Source organism: Sesamum indicum, linkage group LG8, assembly GCF_026168435.1.
Source record: "Sesamum indicum cultivar Baizhima isolate 11 linkage group LG8, ASM2616843v1, whole genome shotgun sequence".
Taxonomy (NCBI): domain Eukaryota; kingdom Viridiplantae; phylum Streptophyta; class Magnoliopsida; order Lamiales; family Pedaliaceae; genus Sesamum; species Sesamum indicum.
In genome coordinates, this window is record NC_142664.1 from 3533144 (window position 1) to 3555345 (window position 22202).

A 22202-nucleotide genomic window follows, 5' to 3' on the forward strand; every position below is an offset into this window, starting at 1 on the left:
CATGGCCTTAATCCACAGTTACAACACTGCTAGTTTCGGATTACTTAATCAAACCAAGACAGACAGCCCATAAATGTATACATAGGTTTTAACTACTGACCATTAAATTCAGTCGTAACAAATTCGTCTCCATTCAATCGTTGCAAAACCCATCACACTCTATACATTTCACCACACAAGAACACAATTTCACACACAACAACCCCATCTAACCATCGCTACAGAACTCACCATGATTCCCAAATCCGTCGCCATCATCCAAATCACAATCCTCCTCCTACTAAACAACGGATTTTTCAGTCTCCAATCCGTCGCAACCGAAATTTCATCTACTTCCCCTTCCCCTTCGCCTTCTCCATCACCTTTACCGTTTGAAGAGTACGGGCCATCTCCTCCATTCGAAGACCAGAAACTGTCGCCTCAGTTCAAGAAATTCTTGAAGCAATGCCAGAAGCGAATGACGGTAGAGTGCGCCGATCAAATCGTGGGATACATGTTCGACAACAAAACCGTTTCCAAAACCTGCTGCTCCAAGCTCGTCAACATGGGACCAGATTGCCACAAAGGACTAGTGATGAGGGGAAAAGAACTGACAAAACAAAACGCCTACGTCAAGAAAATACTCTCCAAGAGTGAGGAACTATGGAAAAAATGCGAGAAGATCGCGCCGCGTCCCAAGGACAAGAACTACCCAAAGCTTCCGCCACGGGAGTACCTGCCGGGATACGCCGAGTTCTTGAGGGAATGCGCGAAGAAGCTGACGGAGAAGTGCGGGAACGAGGTCTCCGACTCCATTTTCAAGAATCATAAGACGGTGGACAAAGGGTGTTGCTGGAGGGTTCTGCATATGGGGAGAGACTGCCATGAGGAGATGCTTAAGGATCTCATATCCTTGGGAGATATGAAGAACAAGACTCCGCGCGAGGTCAAGCTCAAGAGTGATCAAATTTGGAAGCGTTGTGAACGTATCGCACGTCATAACTAACACATATACATGCACACACACACACACACACTCCCTCTCTATATATAGATAGATATATGTTTGTTTGGAAATATGTTTGAAAAATTAGAATTTTGGAATAAAAGAATTTTAAAATAGTTTTTAGTTGAATTATTATTAGCTTTTTTCTTTTTTTCTTGGAACTATAGCGGCCGAAAAACACTCAATACATTTGCATGATTTTAAATTTACTAAATTTGTTTTAAGAATGAAAGAGAAGAAATTTTTGCATGCCAAGCATTTACCTTTTGGGACGAAATTGGCAATTTCTAGTAAGAGTTGAATCATTCATGTTTTTTTTTTTTTTTAAATGATTGTTATCAATTGTGAAATTAAATTTGGAGTAGAACCAAAGTGTTACTCCCCGATACAAAAAATAATATATTTTACCCTAATTAGTTATCTACAAGGACAAAAGTACTATGATTAATTGTTGTGTATTGTTGGAAGTCGTGTCAATACATTATGTTTGATCCACGATTTCTGTATTTTAGATCCTTTTATATGGCATATATAATATTATACTCATACACATAAAATTCATGTATATATATATATATATTTAATTTTAGAATTTTCATAAAAAAAAAATCGATCAATTATGATGCAATTGAACCCCGTCGTGCACTAGTAATTCAAGTCGTACAATCTTAATTCCTTTAGAATCATCCTTTGATTGACCTCCTGACTCCATCAATATAAAGAATTTGAATTGATGAACTTTGTTTGGTTGAATGACTTCCTACTTAAATTTTTGTTTAGGAATAATGAATGCAGTATTAAGTAATTCTTAAGCTAATAGTAAACACATAATTATGAGACTTGTAGCCTCACTATAAGAATTATAATCATGGTAAAAAGTAAAAAAATTGGTGAACAACAATTAACCACGATCGCATGATGATTATTGACTGATGTTTCGATAACTAAGGAAGGCTAAAACATTTAGTTAGCTAAAAATCATGCCAATCTTTTTGCTACAATTGAGAAACATATTGGAAAATACTAATTTGGCTATTACTGAAATCGTAATAAATATTGATCGGTTATAGTCAAAATCTCAATTTATACATTAATTTGATTGATAGTAACTGATAATATATTGATTTGATATAATTTTTAAATCGCATAATTTACAATACCACAATTGCCATGGCAAAGAAAGGAAGACCAGTGATGTGTATGTAGTACTTTTTTTAAATAATCTACGAATAATATTATTTTTTTAAAAAAAAGAAAATTATTAGGAAATAGTATGTAAACAATTGTAAAGTAAACAGCTAGTTCTGGCTGGTCCACCTCAAATTAAATCTGGAGGGTGATGGTTCGTATTTTTTATTTCAAATTCTATTATATTTGATGTTTTATTTATAATAAGATTTGAAACAAAAAATATTGAGCCCGTCTTTGCTTAATGCAGGTAAATACTAAAAAAAAAAATATTTTTTTTTGGAAAAAAGAATGCAGTGAATTAAATTGGGTTAAATAATATTCCCAAGAGAAATTAAGTGCTCACCATGACCAACATGGGGATACAAGAAATACTCCACACTGATATCATTAGGGTTTGAGCAAATTACATGCTCCAGATTCCGGAATAGTCATGTGTATATGTAAATATATATATATATATATATATATATGTACTTGCTTATCCATCTGCAAAGTAAATCAAGTCAAATGAGTAAAAATAGGGACAAAAATTAGAAGAATGTTCAGCGTAAAAATACCATATATCGCAATACCTGATGATTGATCACCTGTTATCAAAACATAAATATCGCAACAAATTATTAAGTACATTCATCAGCAATCTAGCATGAGATAAATCAGGTATAGATATAGCCAAAAATAACTTGCCGATTCAAAAATATTACACAAACTTATTTATGTGTATGTATAAGTTGTATGTATGATGACCGGCAAGTCATCCTTGGCTGTACCTCGTAACCTAATTGCCTCATGCAAGACTCGAGATGAAATAGACAAATCTTCCAGTCCAATGTGACAAGAATCTTGAACCAATGGAAAGAGGGGCCATTTGTCCGAAACAGACATCAAATGATTTGAACACAGAAATGAAGTAATTTCCCTAAAGGAGAAACTAACACAACATGTCCCTGTTGGTTTGGGGCAAGCTAGCTAGCAAGAAACCGGCAATAATATTAATGAGGAGAGGGAAGGGAGAAAGGGCGATTGGGTGGCTGATGAAGAGTTAGAGAATGGGAATGAATCTAATTGGAACAAATGGGTTTGAAGCAACTGCTAAATGTTTGTGTTCTTTAATAGAAAAATGAATTGTTGTCATGAAATGGAAACCCTTTTCAATAAATGCAGCTGACCCTTCTACAGAAGGGTAGTTCTTGATGAGTTTATCAATATCCGGGTATTACCCCTTGGAGCAACTTAAAGAGTAGGTGATTTTTGACTGATTTCATATTCCTCCACCCCCCCCCCCCCCCTCTTTCTTTTTTTAAATTATTTTTTTACTTTTGTCACAGTCACAAGGTCAGTCGAAATCACGTATTTTTTATATTTTTATGTCCTATAGGATAGAGTGATCAACACATTTATTTATCTGCTTTACGAGATTTTCAAGATGATTCTAAAATTGAAAAAATTCGAAATGTTTAGTACTCTTCTTTACGAGATTTTTATATTGGTCCCAAATTTGAAGAAAACTAGTCATAGTTAATCCTTTGAAATCCCATAAAATATAGGAATTAATGTGTCGAGTTTTCTCTGTTTTAAAATTATTTTAAAAATTTCTTTAAAGTAGAGGATTGAAAAGTATGAAGTTCCTATTTTATGGGACTAAAAGTATAAATTTCACCTCTTACAAGGGTACTTAAAAAATTACCTATGAATGCAATTCTTATAATAACAAATGCGACGGAACATATAATTTTTTGACAGTAAGTAATCCGTCCTTGCTACCTAAACTAACTTGGGTTGGGTCAAAGACATAGCAGAACAAGGATGCCTCATTCAAGAAAGATTGGGCTTGCGTCTTGCATGATGATTAGAATTTTTAACTGATCAAGCCAACGTATCATAAAAACTAAGATTTAATCATTTGTGAGTCAACATACAGAACGTATATTTAAACGTACCAAAAATACTTAAACAATAATTCAAACTCGTAATATAAATACGATATCATTCGACTTTAATTATTAGGCCACGACGACAGATGATTTTAAGTGAATTGATATGGTGGGATCAAATGTGAACAACTTTAAAAATTCTGGAGAAAAGCAATTAAGGCACTGGTTGGGTTCAGTTTTGCTTTCGTGTAGTTGGTGGGTTGAAGGACATTGAGTTAGGTGAGGCAATTAAATATTTGGTTCTTGTGGCTAAGGACCTTTGTCCATGACCCTGGCCCATTTGGATATCGGGGCACCAACCTATCCCAAAATGGATCGTGTAGATATATTGAATTTGATTCAACCTGAGGTAGTACTTGTGAAAGTTTCGAAAAAACACTTTCACATTTTTAATATTCTATAATTTTTTATATTTTATTTGCTATATTATATGATATTATTCATGTGTCGTAGAAAAATAAAAATCAAATTGCTACGATTAATCAATAAAAAAATATTTTTTTGAGAATCATGCGAGTTTATTTATTGTGTATATATGAATGAACAAGTATATTATTTAATCAAAATATTATTGAATTAAAAATTCAATTTTTCTATTAGTGTTTAATTTATTAATAATAAATGACAAATATTTGTATAAAAAATTACCAAATATACTAATTGAAATAAAATTTATTTTTTTTGAAAAAATTAATTATTATTAACAAAAGGCTAGTGTAAATATTAAGTAAAAATAGTATTTTTTTTAAACACATGGTTAAACTTGTGTTAGAAGTGTTTGTCGTCTGTACATAATTTGATTTAGTTTTTATTTGCTTTTATTTTATGTGAGTTATTGAGTTTTCATATTTATTATTATTTTTAATTATATTAATATATTGAATGAATCAATATAATTTATTATTATTTATTATTATATTAATGTATTAATTAAATCGATATATTATTTAAAAAAAAAAAAACAGACAGGGAGAGGACGACTGTACCCCATTAGATACAGGATTATATCACACCAGATCCATTGACCCTACCCGTACCAATTGGATTCAATGACAGCAATATTGTGATATGACCCAACAAAGTACTGCTCCACTGCATCTAATTTATTTCTATTCATCTCCGAATCTTTCACTCTCACTTTCACCTTTTTTCCCCCTTTTTTATATTTCAGTTGCCTAAAACTCATTTAATTGGTCAACCAAATTTATTTTTTCGATACCTGGACTATTAGTATTCATTTTTTTTAATTAGATTTAAATACATAAATATTTATCATTTTTTTTTTATAAAATTATAAGTGTATTCCCTTTAAAAGCTGTCTACATAACGTACTTTATGGGGTGGTTGTGTAAACTTTTGTCGCTGAATGAATGTATATTTATAATTACAGTTATAATTTTTTGAGAGTGTAATTGTAATTTTGAAAAAAATATAAAGTATTTGTGTTTTTTAGATTTAATTTCAATGGACGTCAATATAATTTACCCTAATATTAATATCTAGGATAATTACAACTTGCTCTTTTGAGATTTATTATAATTAGAAATATCTTTTTGTTGTCTAAAATATCATAAATACTCCTCCTAAAATTACAAATACCCCCTATAATGAGCGGTCACAAAAAGTATCTGTTAAAATATTTGTAATTTTAAAAATTATTTATAATTTTTTAAATAAAGATTAAATATTTAAATTAAAACAAATTAAAAAAAAAAAAAACCATCGTATTTACCCTAGCATCTAATAGTAACCAAAAGTACATAAAGTGAACCACTTTATTTGCGGTGGCAAATACACTACTAACACTTGAAACAAAATAGGTGGCATGTAAATATTGCAAATTTAGAAAAAATGTTTTGATTATTTCAAAAGGCTAAGAAATATGAATAATAATTAGGATGATCACTAAAAAAAAAAAATAGATTATGTTGCATTATAAAATATTGTGATTTAAAAATTATGGCGAACCAATATTATCTATTACAATAAAAAAAGTTGATATAAAAATTTAAATTTTGATCACTGTTAATTAACTTTCGCCATGGTTTTATCTATAATCAAAACGTTTGTCACGGATAGTTGTAGCTAATATTTCGGTCTCACTTACAAAAATAAAAATTAATAATCGTTGCGTGTTTATGATTAATTAGTATTTACTATAATTTTTATTTTTACTATAATAATTAATCATAATTAAAAATAATATTTCTTCTAGCGACACCCGCTGATGTTTGCCTAATATAAATATATTTTTATTAGATTAAAAATGACACTGAACGCATGTGTGATTTGTTCCATCATACATGCCACTTCATTTAGTAGGGTTCCAATAAAATTTTGATATTCCAAAACTAGTGTGTATTTATAATTAAATCAAATTTCATATGTTCTATTTTATATAAATAGAACACTCTATATGATACTTTTAGGGATAATTACACTTTTTTTTTTTTTGAAATTTGGCGTAATTACACATAGATCCTCTATGGTTTGAAAAATTACATCTAGCACCTCTGATGTTTGCTTCCGTCTAATAAATAAATTCCTCTATTAGTCAAAATTCATTAAGTTTGTTGATATTAACAAAAAAATTGAATGAAAATTGATATTTATCATCGATTGGCTTATTACTGACTTATTGTAAGTCAAATAACTTTTTTACTAAACTACTCTTATAACGGTAAAATATATCTCCTCACATGCATTAAAGCGAGAAACTTATGAAGGTAATTTGATCATAAAAAGATCTATTTGCTTTGCAATATGTTAATAATAAGTAAATTGGAGATAAATATAGATTTTTTCCTATTTTTTTTGTTAATATCTGAAATTCGGTAAATTTTGTCCAAAGAAGGAACTTATTTATTAGATAGAAACAAACTTATGGGTCCTAAATGTAATTTTTTAAACCACAAGGGATCTATGTGTAATTACACCAAATTTCAAGAAAAGAGAGTGTAATTATCCCTATTTTTCATTGTCGTACCAGCAACTAAAAATTGAAAAGAACATATTTGAGAGTGTTTGCAAGAGTTTTAGAAAAATACTTTTTAACTTTTAACTTCAAAAATACACTTTTTAAGTAGGGATAATTACAACTCCTTCCCCTGAGGTTTGGTGTAATTACATCTAGACCTCATTTAGTTTGGAAAATTACATTTAGAACTCCTGAAGTTTATTTTTGTCTAGCAAATAAGTCCCTATGTTAGTCAAAATTCACCAAATTGATATTAACCAAAAAGCTGAGTAAAATTTGATGTTTACACTCGATTAACTTATTACTAACTTATTGCAGGTCAAATATTTTTTTTTAATTAAACTACCCTTATAACGATGAAGATATACCTCATCTCATACATTAATGCGCTGAAAAAAGAATGTAATTTGAGCATAAAAATATTTATTTGACTTGTAATAAATTAATAATAAGCCAGTCGGAGATAAACATAGATTTTTTCTATTTTTTTTTGTTAATATCAACAAATTAGGTGAATTTTGACGAAGGAATTTATAAGTTAAGACGGAAGCAAACTTCAGGAGTGCTAGATATAATTTCTCAAACTATAGGGGCTCTACGAGTAATTGTACCAAACTTCAGGAGAGGGGAGTGTAATTATCCCTTTTAAGTATTTGAGATGCTACTTTTAGCTTTTGAAACTGTTGAGAAAGACATTTTTAGGTCAAAAGCTAGAAGCACCTTGAGGGTGTTTCTAGTAGCTTTGATTTTTTTATTTTGTAAATAATAGATTTTTTTTTTATAATTTTTCTCTCCTTGTAATAATTTTAATTCAACTTTATTATTTTTACTTTATTTAAAAGTATTACATATCTAAAATTGATATTAAAATTTTCAAATACTTTGAATAATTTGACAATAATCAAATTTACACTTTCATATATTTAATATTTTAAATTTTTTTATATTAGTCCTATACCATAAAAAATTATAAATTTAATGATTATGATTAATTAATAAAATAATATTTTTTGTAATTACGCAAGTTTAATTATTGTGTATGAATGAATAATTATATTACTTAGTAGGAATGTTATTAAATTTAATATCTAATTTTTCTATTAAAATTTTTAAAAGTTAAATACAAAATATGCTAATCAAAATAAAAAAAATTAACTTTCGCGAAAATATAATTATTATTCACAAACAATAAGCGCAAGTATAAGAAAAAGTAGTATATATTTAACACATAAAGATAAAATATTTTTTTTAATTCATTAAATTTATTTTCCAAAGCTACCAATTTGACTTTAGCTTATCTTTAATATTTTTTACAAACACCATCATCCCTTTTAATTTCTAATACACCTTTTAGCTATTTTTACAAAAACCACTCCAGATATAGAACACAGAGATTTTCCCGAACAATCCTTTTCCATAAGCTTCAGCTAAGCTTCAACAGTTGCTCCTTTTCCAATTTTGTGCTCATAATAAATGTAGGGGGTGTAGGTGAATACCATAGTTCCCAAATTATATCAGCCTAATAGCCCAATTATAAAAGTTTCTACCGAAAGTATTGTTCTTCTACACACTGGAGGAGGATTGATTTCCTTTTCCTTCATTCAGTGTCTTTCGGTGCTCCATTTGTCCTGTTTATATGAAATTCTGAAATACCCAAGTAAAAAGAATCTAATTATCAGAAAGAACGCTTAAAATGATGTGTAGAAACAGCTGGGAGTGCATTGGAGATTTCTTTGATGATTTTGAGGTTGGAGGTTTTGGTCTTGGATGACTTGGGCTTTCCAATCCCGCTTCTGTTCTTTACAGGATGAGTCTGAATTTGAATTTTTCATTTGAAAAGAAGACGGGGTCATGTTAAGTCCAATGGACGTAAGAAAGCTCTTAAAAGCATCATCTGGTGCGAAAAATCTCAAATTTGGTAAGAGCATTCATGCCCATCTCGTTGTCTCCAATCAAATTTCTCGAGACCGCGTGATCGAGAGGAATTCCTTGATAAATGCTTACTCGAAGTGCGGTGACATAGCGAGTGCTCGCCTACTGTTCGATAGAATGTGGAAGAAGAACGTTGTTTCGTGGGGTAGTATAATGGCTGGGTATTTGCAGCATGGGTGTGCTTCAGAGGTTATAGAGCTGTGTAGGTACATGGTTAAAGTGGATAAATTATGCCCGAATAAATATGTATTAGCAACTGTTCTTGCATCCTGCTCGAATTGTGGGTTGCTGGATCAAGGTCAACAATGTCATGGGTATGCGTTAAAATCTGGATTGATCTTTCATCAGTATGTGAAGAATGCACTTGTAAACATGTACTCGATGCTCTCTGATGTGAAGGAGGCTGTGCGGGTTATGAATTCCACCTCAAGATCAGATATTTGTACCTATAATTCTGTGTTGAAGGGACTCTTGGATCATGGGGATTCCAGAGAAGCATCATACGTTTTGCGGAGTATGGTGGTTGAATGTGAATCTGATGAGTGGGACAGTATAACTTGTGTTAATGTGTTTGGAGTCTGTGGAAGTCTTAAGGATTTAGATTTGGGAAGACAAGTTCACAGCAGAATACTGAAGACTGGTGTGGACTGTGATTTGTTTGTAGGTAGTGCCACTGTGGATATGTATGGAAAATGTGGTGAAATCTCATCTATGAGAAGAGTTTTTGATGTGTTGCATACTAAAAATGAGGTTACTTGGACAGCGGTATTGACTGCTTATTTACACAACGAATGCTTTGAAGAAGCACTCAAACTATTTCTAGAAATGGACCTTCAAAATGTTGTACCAAATGAATACACATTTGCAGTGGTTTTGAACTCATGTGCTGGTATCTCGGCGCTTGGATATGGCAATTCATTACACGCACGTGCTGAGAAGATGGGAATGAAGGATCACACTGTTGTTGGTAATGCTCTGATCCATATGGCTACAAGGTGTGGCCTCATTGATGATGCAAATACTGTGTTCAGGAATATGTTACATCGAGATGTCATATCGTGGAACTTAATGATAACTGGTTACTCGTATCATGGGCTTGGCGAGGAAGCCCTGGATGTGTTTCAACAGATGTTAATAGCGAAACACCGACCAAGTTATGTAACCTTCGTCGGCGTGCTCTCAGCCTGTGGCTTCTTGGGACGTGTAGATGAAGGTTTCTACTATCTGAATCATATGATGAGGGAGTTTGACATTGAACCTGGATTAGAGCACTACACCTGTATTGTTGGGCTTCTGGCTAGGGCAGGAAGGCTAGACGAGGCAGAGAATTTCATGAGATCAATCCCAATCAAATGGGATATTGTTGCCTGGAGAACTTTGCTTAATGCTTGTCATGTCCATCAGAACTATGGTTTAGGAAAGACAGTTGCAGATACTGTGCTGCATATGGACCCCAGTGATGTGGGAACTTGTATACTGATGTCAAATATGCATGCCAAAGCAAAGAGATGGGATAAAGTTGTGGCGGTTCGAAAGTTGATGAGAGTAAAGAACATAAAGAAAGAGCCTGGATTGAGCTGGACAGAGATAAGGAATGAGACACATGTCTTTGTTTCAGATGACACTAAACATGTCGAGTCTGTACGAATTCGTGAGAAAGTGAAGAAATTGTTGGTAGAAATTAAACCTCTGGGTTATGTTCCTGATATTGTTTCCGAGTTGCATGATGTGGAAGAGGAACAGAAAGAAGATCACATCAGTTATCACAGCGAGAAGTTGGCTATAGCATATGCTATTATGAAAACACCTCCAGAGGCACCAATTCATGTGATTAAGAACCTAAGAATATGTGATGATTGCCACTCTGCTGCTAAATTTATCTCAAAGCTCACAAAGAGAACAATAGTTGTAAGAGATGTTAATCGGTTTCATCATTTCAGAGATGGTTACTGTTCATGTGCTGACTACTGGTAAAATATAGTCTTAACTTCTCTTGATATGACGGAAGAGTAAGGGAGAAGGCCTGCTACATTGTATAGGCCACTTAATACTAACCACTGAGCAATTTCACTTGAAGAGGCCTTTGTAAGTTGTTCAGGAGCACCTTTTGCGTTGACAATTAATGCAAATTCCCCGACAACACCTCATCCCCCACCCCCTTTTCAGAACCCAAACCCGTCTCAATGAAAATTAGAAAATGGTATTCCTTATTATTTATTTTGTTTCTGGTTGAAGTAAGAACTTATTACTTTGATTGTGCTGATTCCCAGTAGCTGCTTCTTCATCATCTCCAAAGCCGCATAGTGCTCCATTTGTTTCGACACTAGACAAAAGAATGCAGTTGGTTATAGAGTTCCCAATCAGAATGGCAGGTAAGCAACAAACAAAGATCTTGAGCTTTTCCTGAAGTAGGATTGGTTTGCATGAGGGTGAGTTGTCAGAAAGAAGTTCAAATATCTTCTTGCAATTTCTTTTGATCCCAGCGGACTTTCTCCCTGATCTGATTATTTTCATTTTAAGCGTCATGTGCTGCTGGAACAAAGAATTATTTTTCCTCTCTTTCATTTATCTTTTATTGTGGTTCAGAGGAAACATGGACTTACGCTCTCTTGGAGGAAAAATTATAGCGTTCACACTTCTGCCTGGAAATATCAGAGGATGCTCCTGAGTTGCTAACGTCGTTTTGAAGCGGAGAAAAGCTGTCGAACTCCTGGATTTTCATATCCTAGAAACACTTGTTTTGATGTGCTCTCCACAGCATTTGCAGCATCATCCTCAGAGCAAGACGTAACCAGACTGTAACTTAATTGGCACATTGAGCAACATCACACGGTGAGTTGAAATCCTTGAGATTACAAGATAATGCAATCGAATCAATCTTGAAAAAACAGAAAGTATCTGGTCTTTGGTGAGGACTGATAATCATGGTAACAAATATGACAGAATAGCACATTTTTCATGGAACACCATAACAGTTTTTTCCTAGAAAAGAATGTCTTATATTCAAAATATTAGTAATATGCTGAGTTTTAAAGGTTTATTACAATTTTCTGTCACTGTAAAAGAATAATTTAACATAAGCTACTCTCCATGAATTTTACAAATTCATCAAAATCTATTCTTCCATCTCCATTTTCATCAAACAGCCCAATCATTCTCCTGCAGTTCTCCATCTCTGATCCTTCCTTTAAGCCCAGAGCACAGAGAACCTTTTGCAGTTCCTCAGCATCAATAAACCCATCTCTATTACTGTCAAACACATCAAAAGCTTCCTTCACTTCCTCCAAGTTAGGATTTTCCCCTTCAAATAGGTTAAAAAGGTCATCAGCATCCAACCTTGCTGGAACCTTTGCTTCAATAGAATTACAACACATTCCTAAGCTTCTTAAAACAATCTCAATTTCTCCACTGCTCACACTTTGATCGACTCTATCCTCTTGCTTGTCGGATGGCTTGAAATCAGCCTGATGTTTAGAACCATCCGGACCAATCAACTGAGACTGGGTTGAGGACCGAAGTCCCAAGAAAAAGGTGTGAATCCTTTTCCTGTCAATGAGTAGTTGCAGCAAGAGGAACTCAATCAACCCCACAATCAGAACAGTCAGCTGAATAGTATTCAGCGAGAAGTGCTCGAACGGAAATTGGTTTACCTCGTAGTGAGACATGACTGATTATTCTCTCTTCTCAAGAACAATTAGAATGTTTTCTTGAAATAATATTCTCACATGCAGGTAGAAGAAAGTTGATAAGGAATAGAGATGCCGAGAAGATGATTTGAGGAACTTGGAGGTGGGAATATATATACATGCATACTATATGTTGGAGAATGAGCTGAGAAACCTAGTGGGGTTTCAAAGGGGAGGAAGTTGCCTGTGTGGTGCAGGTCATTACTGATTGTGAGAAGGTGGAAAGAACATGAAAATGAAATGGTCAGTGCATGAGAATATACAAAGAAATTTCTGCCCTTCTCCTGGTGAGTAGGAGTTGTTTGGAAATTCCAAGAATATGGTGGGCCAAGCTGGCTTTGATCTTTTGTCTGTTTTTGCTTGATAGGATGATATTTTATGTGGAAATTTTGAATAATACTAGGTGTAGTCCGCTCTCATGGAATAGTTGACTTCTAAACCAAGAATTTGCTGCTTTGCAGTTTCCTGGAATTGGAGGTTTCTTGGCAGCCTCTTTCCCCTAAAAGAAAAAGATGGGAATTGGGAAATAAAAAGAATTTACTATTGCTATCCATTGTGGAATTGCATTTCCTTGTGGGATTTTTCTTCACACGTTTCTGACCAAGACTTCTGAAAGATTAAGGATTACCAACTTCTACTTCACTAGTTACTACAGTCCCTCCTGGGGCTGGCAACGAGTCGAGCTCGACCATTTTTGTCGAGCTTGATTCTGTAATTTTGAGCTGATCGAGTTCGAGCTGATTTTTATTATTATTATTATTATATTAAATTATGAAATCGCCAATATTTTACATAAATTTATAAGTAATAAAATAGATTTTGTAATGCATACTATATTATTATTATTAGATTAAATAATGAGAATCACCAATTTTTTACATAAATTTATAAGTAATAAAATAGATTTTGTAATGCATACTATATTATTATTATTAGATTAAATAATGAGAATCACCAATTTTTTACATAAATTTATAAGTAATAAAATAGATTGTATAATGTGTACTATATTATAAAATATACCAAAATATAGTATGAAATTTTAATTTATTGTTATAAATATAAACTACTGATTAGTTTAATAGTAATATAATTAGTAAAATGTACGAAAAAAAATCATACTGAACATTTTAAAATTATAGAAAAGTATCAATTATCTGAAATATGCAATTGAAATACATAAAAATATTTTATAGTTGAGATTAATATATGTTCACAATCTGCAGTAAATTTATATGGAAGAAGTATTATTTTAGTCCGCTAAGTATGCCTAATTTTAATTGTACTCCGATAACTATATTCATTTTTGTTTAGGTTCAGTAACTTACGAAATTGCTTACTTTTAGTCATTTGGCAGATTTTCAAACAATTTTACCCCTATGAGTGCCTTTCAAAAGATGCATAGAGGTAAAATTGTCCGAAAATCTGCCAGATGACTAAAAGTAAGCAATTTCGTAAGTTACTGGATCTAAACAAAAATGGACATAGTTATCGAACTAAAATTAAAATTAGGCATACTTAGCGGACTAAAATAATACTTTTTCTAATTTATATATTTTATAAATGTTAGTATTACATTGATGTAACTATTATCTTATATTATTGAACAACATGGGTTAATCGGACCATCAAAATTCAGATCAGACCGTTAGATATGATCAAACTTACAGAAAAAATATATTTGGTAAAGTTTTAGATTTATTGGATATACGGATGTCAAGATATCATACTCGGAACATAAGAATAATAATTCAAACCGGTGTATCGTAGAATCAGACCATGTGATTTTAAATCAGATTGTCAGATATGATCTAATGGACACGATCATATATATAGTTAAATTTAGTGCGAATCGGGTGCCCAAATTTTACGTATCGTAATTGTTGATTAAACTTTTTGATCTTATTATATATAATAAAATAATAATTAAAATAATTAAAATTGTTCAACCATCACTATTATTATCTTTATCATTATTTTTAGATTAATTCATAGGAATCACTAAATTTTGACATAAATTTATAAATAATAAAATAGATTGCATAATGCATAGTATGTATCCTGATATAAATATAAAACTAAAAAATAGATAAAAAATCATAAGTGAATTACTTGTCAATTTTTAAAAAGTATAACGTAAAACAAATATATATTAAAAGAGCCGTACGAGGAGAAAACTTCCTATACGGTTCTAGGGGGGAAGGGTTAAGGATTTACCCGGTGTAAGATATCATATTGTTCGAGGAACCCTAAATGCTGTTGGAGTAAAGGATCGTCAACAAGGACATTCTAGTGCGTTGTAGATTCTTATCCAAGACTTGTATCATTTGATGATGCCATGTGAATTGCTAGAAACATGTGAAGTGTATGGCTAACCCAATAATGAAAGTTTCGTAAGGGGACTGGAGCAGGCTACCATGAGACAAAAGATCTTCTTTCTAAAGAGATTCGATTCGGAACTCTTATATGTCCAAGGTTCAATATTGAAATAATTTCAAAGGTTTTTCCGCTAACGAAAAAGGGGATAGGATAAAGATTTTTGGAGTCAAATAGGCTTTTTTTGGGGATAGAGGGACTTGAACCCTCACGATTTTTAAAGTCGACGGATTTTCCTCTTACAATAAATTTCATTGTTGCCGGTATTGACATGTAGAATGGGACTCTATCTTTATTCTTGTCCGATTCTTTGACAAACGTATTTGGGCGTAAATGACTTTCTCTTATCACATGTGATATAGAATACACATCCAAATTAAGCAAGGAATTCCTATTTGAACGATTCACAATCAATAGCATTACTTATACTGAAACTTAGAAAGTTGTCTTTTGGAAGATCCATGAAATTACAGAACTTGGAGAAAACTTTGTAATCCCCCTGTCCCTTTAATTGAACGTAAAATTTATGTATGTCATATTAAATAATAATTTTAATTATAAAAAATATTATCATGTTATAGGTATTGATAAGAGTATTCACAAACTATCTTATCAATACAATTCTTCTTTCTTTCTGATTTTCATGAAATTTCTTTATTTTCGAGAGTAGAACCACAGATTAGGTTTACTAAAGATGAGAAAATTTTTCTCCACAAATAACTCCTTATTCTATCCGTTTTTGTTACCTAAGTGATCAGAGCTATTAAGAATTTAATTAATGGGTATATCAGTAATATTAAAATATTCATAAGAATATAAAATAATTTTTTTATAATAAAAATTCATCATAAATACATTCACTATGACCGCCAACCCCTTTAAATACCATAAATATCAATTTTAAAAGGAGGTATTTCACACATTTAATTTGCATATCCAAAGACTATATAATAGTTTTATGACGCCTGAATTTCACACTATAGAATAGAAAGGAGAGGTTAAAATGCCCATATGTCGCCTGAATTTGAATCCAAAACCATATATATAATAATAATTATTTTATCTGACGACTAAAAGATTGTGAGTTTAAATTTTATAAATATATATAGATAATATTAATATATTGCTATTATTGAATATTGTAATAAAGTATGTTTAATGATTTAAAAATATTAATATATTTAAAAATAATAATAATTAATGTTATTATTATTATTATATCGTCGCTATAGATGTAACTCTAATTAATTGTTGATGGTTGTATAATTTTTATCATTATTAAGTATGTTACGATAAAATTAAAATTATTATTGTTTAAAATATTTTTTTAATGATCATTTTAAAATTGTTAATGGTGCTTTACAACAAAAAATTTCTTTCATCGTAGTGAGCTTATACGAGTTTGTAAAATCTCTACACGAATATGATGATCGGGAATTACTAAATAGATGAATCAACAATTTATTTATTTTGAAAGGGAAACAACAATTTAGTTCAAGAACTAATCAAATTTTCAGAACCTTTAATCCTATTAAAAAGAAATTGCATTTTTTCGTCCCATGATTTTAGTTCACTAGAACTTCAATTTCTTTTTTTTTTTTTAGGGAAAGGTAAATTTCATAAATGAGAAAAGGAAGTATAATACAACAGTGCTCGTATGATATGTTATCCCTCGACAGACCAAGGGATACGCCATAATTTATAAAGTGCACTAGAGCTAACAGAGCTAGGAAGATTTTTGCTAAAAATCCATAGTCTAACATCCTCTATGATTAAGCTAGCTAACGTAGCCGGCAACCTCGAAGTGTGCTCGAACCGTTTCATGTTGCGTTCCCTCCAAATATGATAAACGCATGCCCCAAGTAGCGCACGGTATGTCATGTTAATAATGTGTTTGCCCCTCCACTTCCTAGAAGCCCATTCAATATCCATCCGCCACTGTCTGTTAGATCAGAGAAATCAAATAGTTCGTCTGATAATAGTCAAACAACGTCTACTATACTGACAATGAAAGAACAAATGTGTGTGTGTCTCCAAGTTGTCCTCAGTACATAGGACGCATCCACCTAAATGTGATAACCATTGCTTGTTCGTTGTAGCAAGCTTTTCCTGAATAGCGAGCCAGAGAATGAGCATGTGCCGAGGAATTTTTAGAGGTCCAGAAAGTAGTGAATACCACCCTACTTTTGGACCCGGGGATCAAATAAACGATAGAGCGCTTGTGTGGTGACAATATTGTCCGAGAACCGCCATAAAATTCGGTCGTTACTTCCGTGACTGACAGATAGTACCTGCAAGATCTCCAGACATTCGAAGTCAGTGATAGAAGGCCATTGCCACTGACCCTCATGAATGACAACCCACAACCTACTGGATTACTGCAATCCCGTAACAATAGGTCCATGGGGCACTCTCTGAATAAGAGGGCCTAGATGGTGCCAAGGGTCCCTCCATAAATAAAAATCCCACCCATTACCGATGCAGTAAACAACCTCCGATTGTAGCCATGCCCTTAACTGTATAAGTTTCTTCCAACACCATGAACCTCTATTTTCAAATATATTCCAAATAGAGGAGTCCCGAAGTCGTTCTTGGTGTAACCATTCCATCCAAATGCATGTCCTGTCACAACGAATAACATCGCATAATTTTTTACACATGAGGGCTCGATTCATTGTTCAATTTCAATTTCAATTTCATTGTTCATGATAGAACTTCAATTTCATTGTTCATCACATTATCAAAAATAGTTCCATAACTTTTAGAAAAGTGTATTTTCAATCTTTTGTGATTTGAATGCGATTTTTCTGTTAATTTAGTAATTGCAGTTGGTAGAACGATCGAACTGAATTTTTTTAGGATTCATACAACTATTTTCAATAATTCCTTGAGCAATGAGATTAAAGGAGTATTTGCAAAAAATTCTTCTTTTAAAAAGGTTATTTTTGTAAAGAAAGCTGAAAGTTGTAGCAGAATCAAAAGTAGGTAATATTTGTAAAAAAAAAAAAAAAAGGATAAAATACACTTTGTCCTCCTGACCTATTCGTCATGTAACAATTACCCCCTAAACTAACAAAATGTAACACTTACCCCCCACAATTTAAATTTTTAGAATATTATATATATATATTTAGTTCAAAGAGTTTCTTTTTTTTTTCATATATATATAATTTTGCATTTTAAGTTTAAATAAAAAATTCTTAATTAGGAAAATAATTTTTTATTTATAATAAAGTAAAACATAATTGGTGAGTTAAATAGTTTGAAATTTATTTTCTTTACAGATTCAAAGTTAACTAATAAATACACAAAAAAATTCATGAAAAGATTTTATTAATTTGGTGATAAAATTAAGTTATTAGCTATTAATTCAATTAGATAAAAATGAATAGTTAAATATCTGTTTTTTTAACATATTTTCTTTAAAGAATATGATAAAATATATTTATTTATTTTTTTCTAGAAATTTTTAACTTTTGGTTAAGCATATATATATTTGTCAATTTTTTTTAAGAAGCATATATGAGTTGTTGGTCATATTATATTTATTGTGTATCTACTATATATATATACTCTACAATTTTAATATAAATTCTTCACTTATTAAAAATAAGTAATAAATAATAATTTAGTGATGTGTTAATGTGCAAAATACTAAAATATATTGAAAATAATATAATTTTTCAAGGCATGAGGGGCATTCTTGTCCAAGCAAGAGTACATTTGTTATTTTAGGGGGGGTAAATAATTACATGATGAATAGTTTAGGGGGCCAAAATATATTTTACCCTAAAAAAATCAAAAAGCAGATAAAAACTAAATTGGATAGTATTTGAAAATAATCATTTCTAAACTAAACTTAATTGATTAAAAACTATTTTGTCCCCATATGTTAAAAATATATTATTTTTTATTATATTTGCATTTGTTGTTTGTCAATAATAATTATTTTTTTATAAGAAAATAATAAATTTTATTTTGCTCATTATATATCATATTTAATTTTTCTGAAATATTAATAGAAAAAAATAAAATATTAATTTAATAATACTTCCACCAAGTAATATAATTATTGATTCATACACAATAATTAAACTTTGCATGAACGAAAAAAATTATTTTATTGATTAATCATAGTCATTTAATTTATAATTTTTTTATAATAAATGAATAATATAATCAGACAACACAGCAAATAAAATATAAATATTATAAGATATTTAATATATGAAAATATAAATTTTATTACTGTTAAATTATTTGAATTATCTAAAAATTTCAATATCAACTTTAAATATAAAAATTTTAAAATAAATAAAAAATAATAAAATCGACTTAAGGTTATTATAATGAGGATAAAATCGTAAAAATTGAAGTTAAATTTATTTACAAAAAAATCCAAAGTAGCTAGGGTGCTTCTAGCTTTTGATCTAAAAGCATTTTTTTTAACAGTTTTAGAAGCAGAAGTTGTCGTTCTAAACACCTTAAAAATATTTTTTTGAAGTTAGAAATTGAAAAGTATTTTCTTAAAACTTGCAAGTGGACCAAAGAAATATAATTATTTGACCAACCATCACACAACTTATCACCTGCACATTAAAACAAAATTAGTAAAATAATAAACATAAATGAAAATGTGGTGCAGGATGAAATTAATCAAGTTTATTCAAATTTCTCTTTCAGAGACAGCTGATGCAATCATCATCACACCCACAATCATTTCCTTCATTTTTCCACTTCAATTTCATATATCTACACATTAAAACTCAGTACTGCAGTGCCAAAATCTGGCAGTTACACCAAATATCAATTTCACCAGAAAGATGATTAAAATGAGAAAACCATCTCCTATCCACGGATTGAAATTATGAAAACCCTAATTTCAATTATTGAGGCGGTGGAGACGGAGTCGGAGGAAATGGCGTCGGAGACGGCGTCGGAAAGGGATAACCAGATCTTACGTTGGTGTTTGGCCCTGCGTCTATGTAATCCAACTCCATTGCTTCTCTTCCATTTCCCTTTGAATATAAGAATTCCAATTTAATTTAACCCATAAAGTAAGAATTACCAAGTGAAAATTAATTACTTACCTCAGAAGAAACACCGACTGCTGCATGTTCTTCTTCATGCTCAGAAATATCCAACATTTTCCTTCCGAATCCTGTTCTCCCAAACAATTAAAGTCAAAATTAATCAGATTTTGACACAATAATATATATACATATATATATATATATATAGAGAGAGAGAGAGAGAGAGAAATTTCACCATTAGAGAGAAGGAGCAGAAGAAAAGTGAAGAGAAGAAGCCTACTGATTAAACAACAACTCCCCATGTTTGGTTTTGGTAAATGTTGAGTTGTCTCTCAGGTAAGGTTGATGATATATGTGTGAGGAATAGAGACCAAAAACTGTGAGCTATAAGCTATAAATGTGAGTGAAGAGATAGAGACGGATTCTTGTACGTATATATTTATACACATTGAAGAACACCTTTTTGATTAATTATCAAAAACAATTACGGAGCTGCCCATATTTGGGCGTATCATACGCTTTTGGTTTTTCACTTTTGCTCTGGAAGATGTAAATATTTAATCCGTTGCTCTATGTTGGGGTCAATGGAGGAGCAATTCTTGGATCTTGGGGATTTTAGGGTTTTTTTTTTATTAAAAAGAAAAAAATAAAATTAGTTTTAGTGTGATTTTCATAAATTAATTCATTATATCATTCAGTATATTTAAATTTAAATAAATTAATACGTTTAGATAAAGAAACAAGAAACTATTATAGAAATTAATATACACTGATATTTGTAGAACTTAATACACAACCTTTTGATTGTAAAGCCTCGACGCTATCGATTAATCTCATTGGCAATTAACTATCCCATTTCAAATTTTCATTTTTTTGTCCATCCAATCTTTATCTATTTCAAATTTACTATTTTCCCCAGGTATAGTGTTTATTTTTGTTTTCGATTTTTGAAATAATAATATAGTGAAAATATATTTATTTATATATATTCTCATTGAAAATATATATATATATATATATTGATTTGATATCGCAGTTCAATATAAAACACAATCTTATTAATTAATGCAAACATATTCTCATTTTCACATCAAAATCTATACAAAATAGAAAACATATGTTTTTTTTATTGAAAATTATAAATAATACCATAATTATGCATATAATATAACCATAACATATAAAAAAAAAATTCCATACACTTACAAACGGCTATTGTTGAAACTACTACCCTAACTAGATGATTTTAAAAATTAATTATAATTACGATTTTGTTTTTTTTTTTAACAAAAGTGGGTGTATGCCATTTTAACACAATTACATCAATTTTCTTGTTACGTCAATAATATCATATGTTTATTTTTTTTTTAAAATATGATATGTTGGCTTATATATATTGTTTTATTCATAAATTTTAAAACGTGAAAAATTATTTATAATACATACACAGGGTTGGCATACCATGACAATTAATATATAAAAAATAATATTTTTCACTCACAAAGGCAGATTTGTGACCGCAACACCAAATTTTTTGGTTGTGATGATAATATCTTAAGTTAACTTTTATTTTAAAATTATTTAATTTTTATAAAATATAATATGTTGATTTATGTAATTTATTTTTATTTATAATATATTTTTTAAAAAATATTTATTATATAGGCATAGAACAGGTCGGCTAGTAGTGTGCATATGTTGAGGTAGCATAGGTGGGAGTGCACGTGAATGCCAGATTGGTAGTAATAATATTATTCTTTTTCAGCTTTCACGTGTCCTTGGATCTGTACCAATTAAGTCCACCGCAAACTCCTCTTCCGTACCAAATTAAGGAAAAATTATTATTTTAGTTCGTTAAATATATTTAATTTTAATATTAGTTTAATAATTATGTTTATTTTTGTTTAGGTCTAATAACTTACGAAATTGCTTACTTTTAGTCCTCAGACAAATTTTCGGATAATTTTACCCCTATGAGTGCATATAGTCTAAAACTTCCTTTCAAAAGTTGCATAGGGGTAAAATTGTCCGAAAATATGACAAAGGACTAAAAGTAAGAAATTTCGTAAGTTACTGGACCTAAACAAA

At 30.8% G+C, this 22202-nt stretch overlaps 4 protein-coding genes across 11 annotated transcripts; 2 read left to right on the forward strand and 2 right to left on the reverse strand.

Annotated features, from left to right (window-relative positions):
- Positions 1-73: 73 nt before the first annotated feature.
- Positions 74-1151, forward strand: LOC105167735 (uncharacterized). The gene has a single exon (XM_011087555.3). It carries the CDS (start codon positions 233-235, stop codon positions 983-985), a length of 753 nt encoding a protein of 250 aa, XP_011085857.1. The 5' UTR covers positions 74-232; the 3' UTR covers positions 986-1151.
- Positions 1152-8428: 7277 nt separating this feature from the next.
- Positions 8429-13258, forward strand: EMB2744 (Pentatricopeptide repeat (PPR) superfamily protein). 8 transcript variants are annotated; one of them, XM_020696301.2, is made up of 4 exons: positions 8429-11104; positions 11290-11391; positions 11606-11851; positions 12751-13258. In XM_020696301.2, the coding sequence occupies exon 1, from the start codon at positions 8939-8941 to the stop codon at positions 10991-10993; it is 2055 nt and encodes a 684-aa protein (XP_020551960.1). In that variant the 5' UTR covers positions 8429-8938; the 3' UTR covers positions 10994-11104; positions 11290-11391; positions 11606-11851; positions 12751-13258. The 8 variants fall into 8 exon arrangements, with proteins under 8 accessions (XP_020551960.1, XP_088740115.1, XP_088740113.1 ...); XM_088883989.1 differs by having other exon boundaries at positions 11293-11391; XM_088883987.1 differs by having other exon boundaries at positions 8429-11851; positions 12751-12992; positions 13167-13258.
- On the reverse strand, positions 11899-12836 carry LOC105167736 (putative calcium-binding protein CML46). The gene has a single exon (XM_011087557.3). The coding sequence runs from the start codon at positions 12682-12684 to the stop codon at positions 12091-12093; it is 594 nt and encodes a 197-aa protein (XP_011085859.1). The 5' UTR covers positions 12685-12836; the 3' UTR covers positions 11899-12090.
- A 6463-nt stretch (positions 13259-19721) lies between the features above and the next one.
- On the reverse strand, positions 19722-20527 carry LOC148787110 (uncharacterized). The gene is made up of 3 exons (XM_088884163.1): positions 20350-20527; positions 20172-20242; positions 19722-20099 (listed from the first exon to the last, which is right to left on the reverse strand). The coding sequence occupies exons 1-3, from the start codon at positions 20414-20416 to the stop codon at positions 19968-19970; spliced, it is 270 nt and encodes an 89-aa protein (XP_088740289.1). The 5' UTR covers positions 20417-20527; the 3' UTR covers positions 19722-19967.
- Between the last annotated feature and the right edge of the window lie 1675 nt (positions 20528-22202).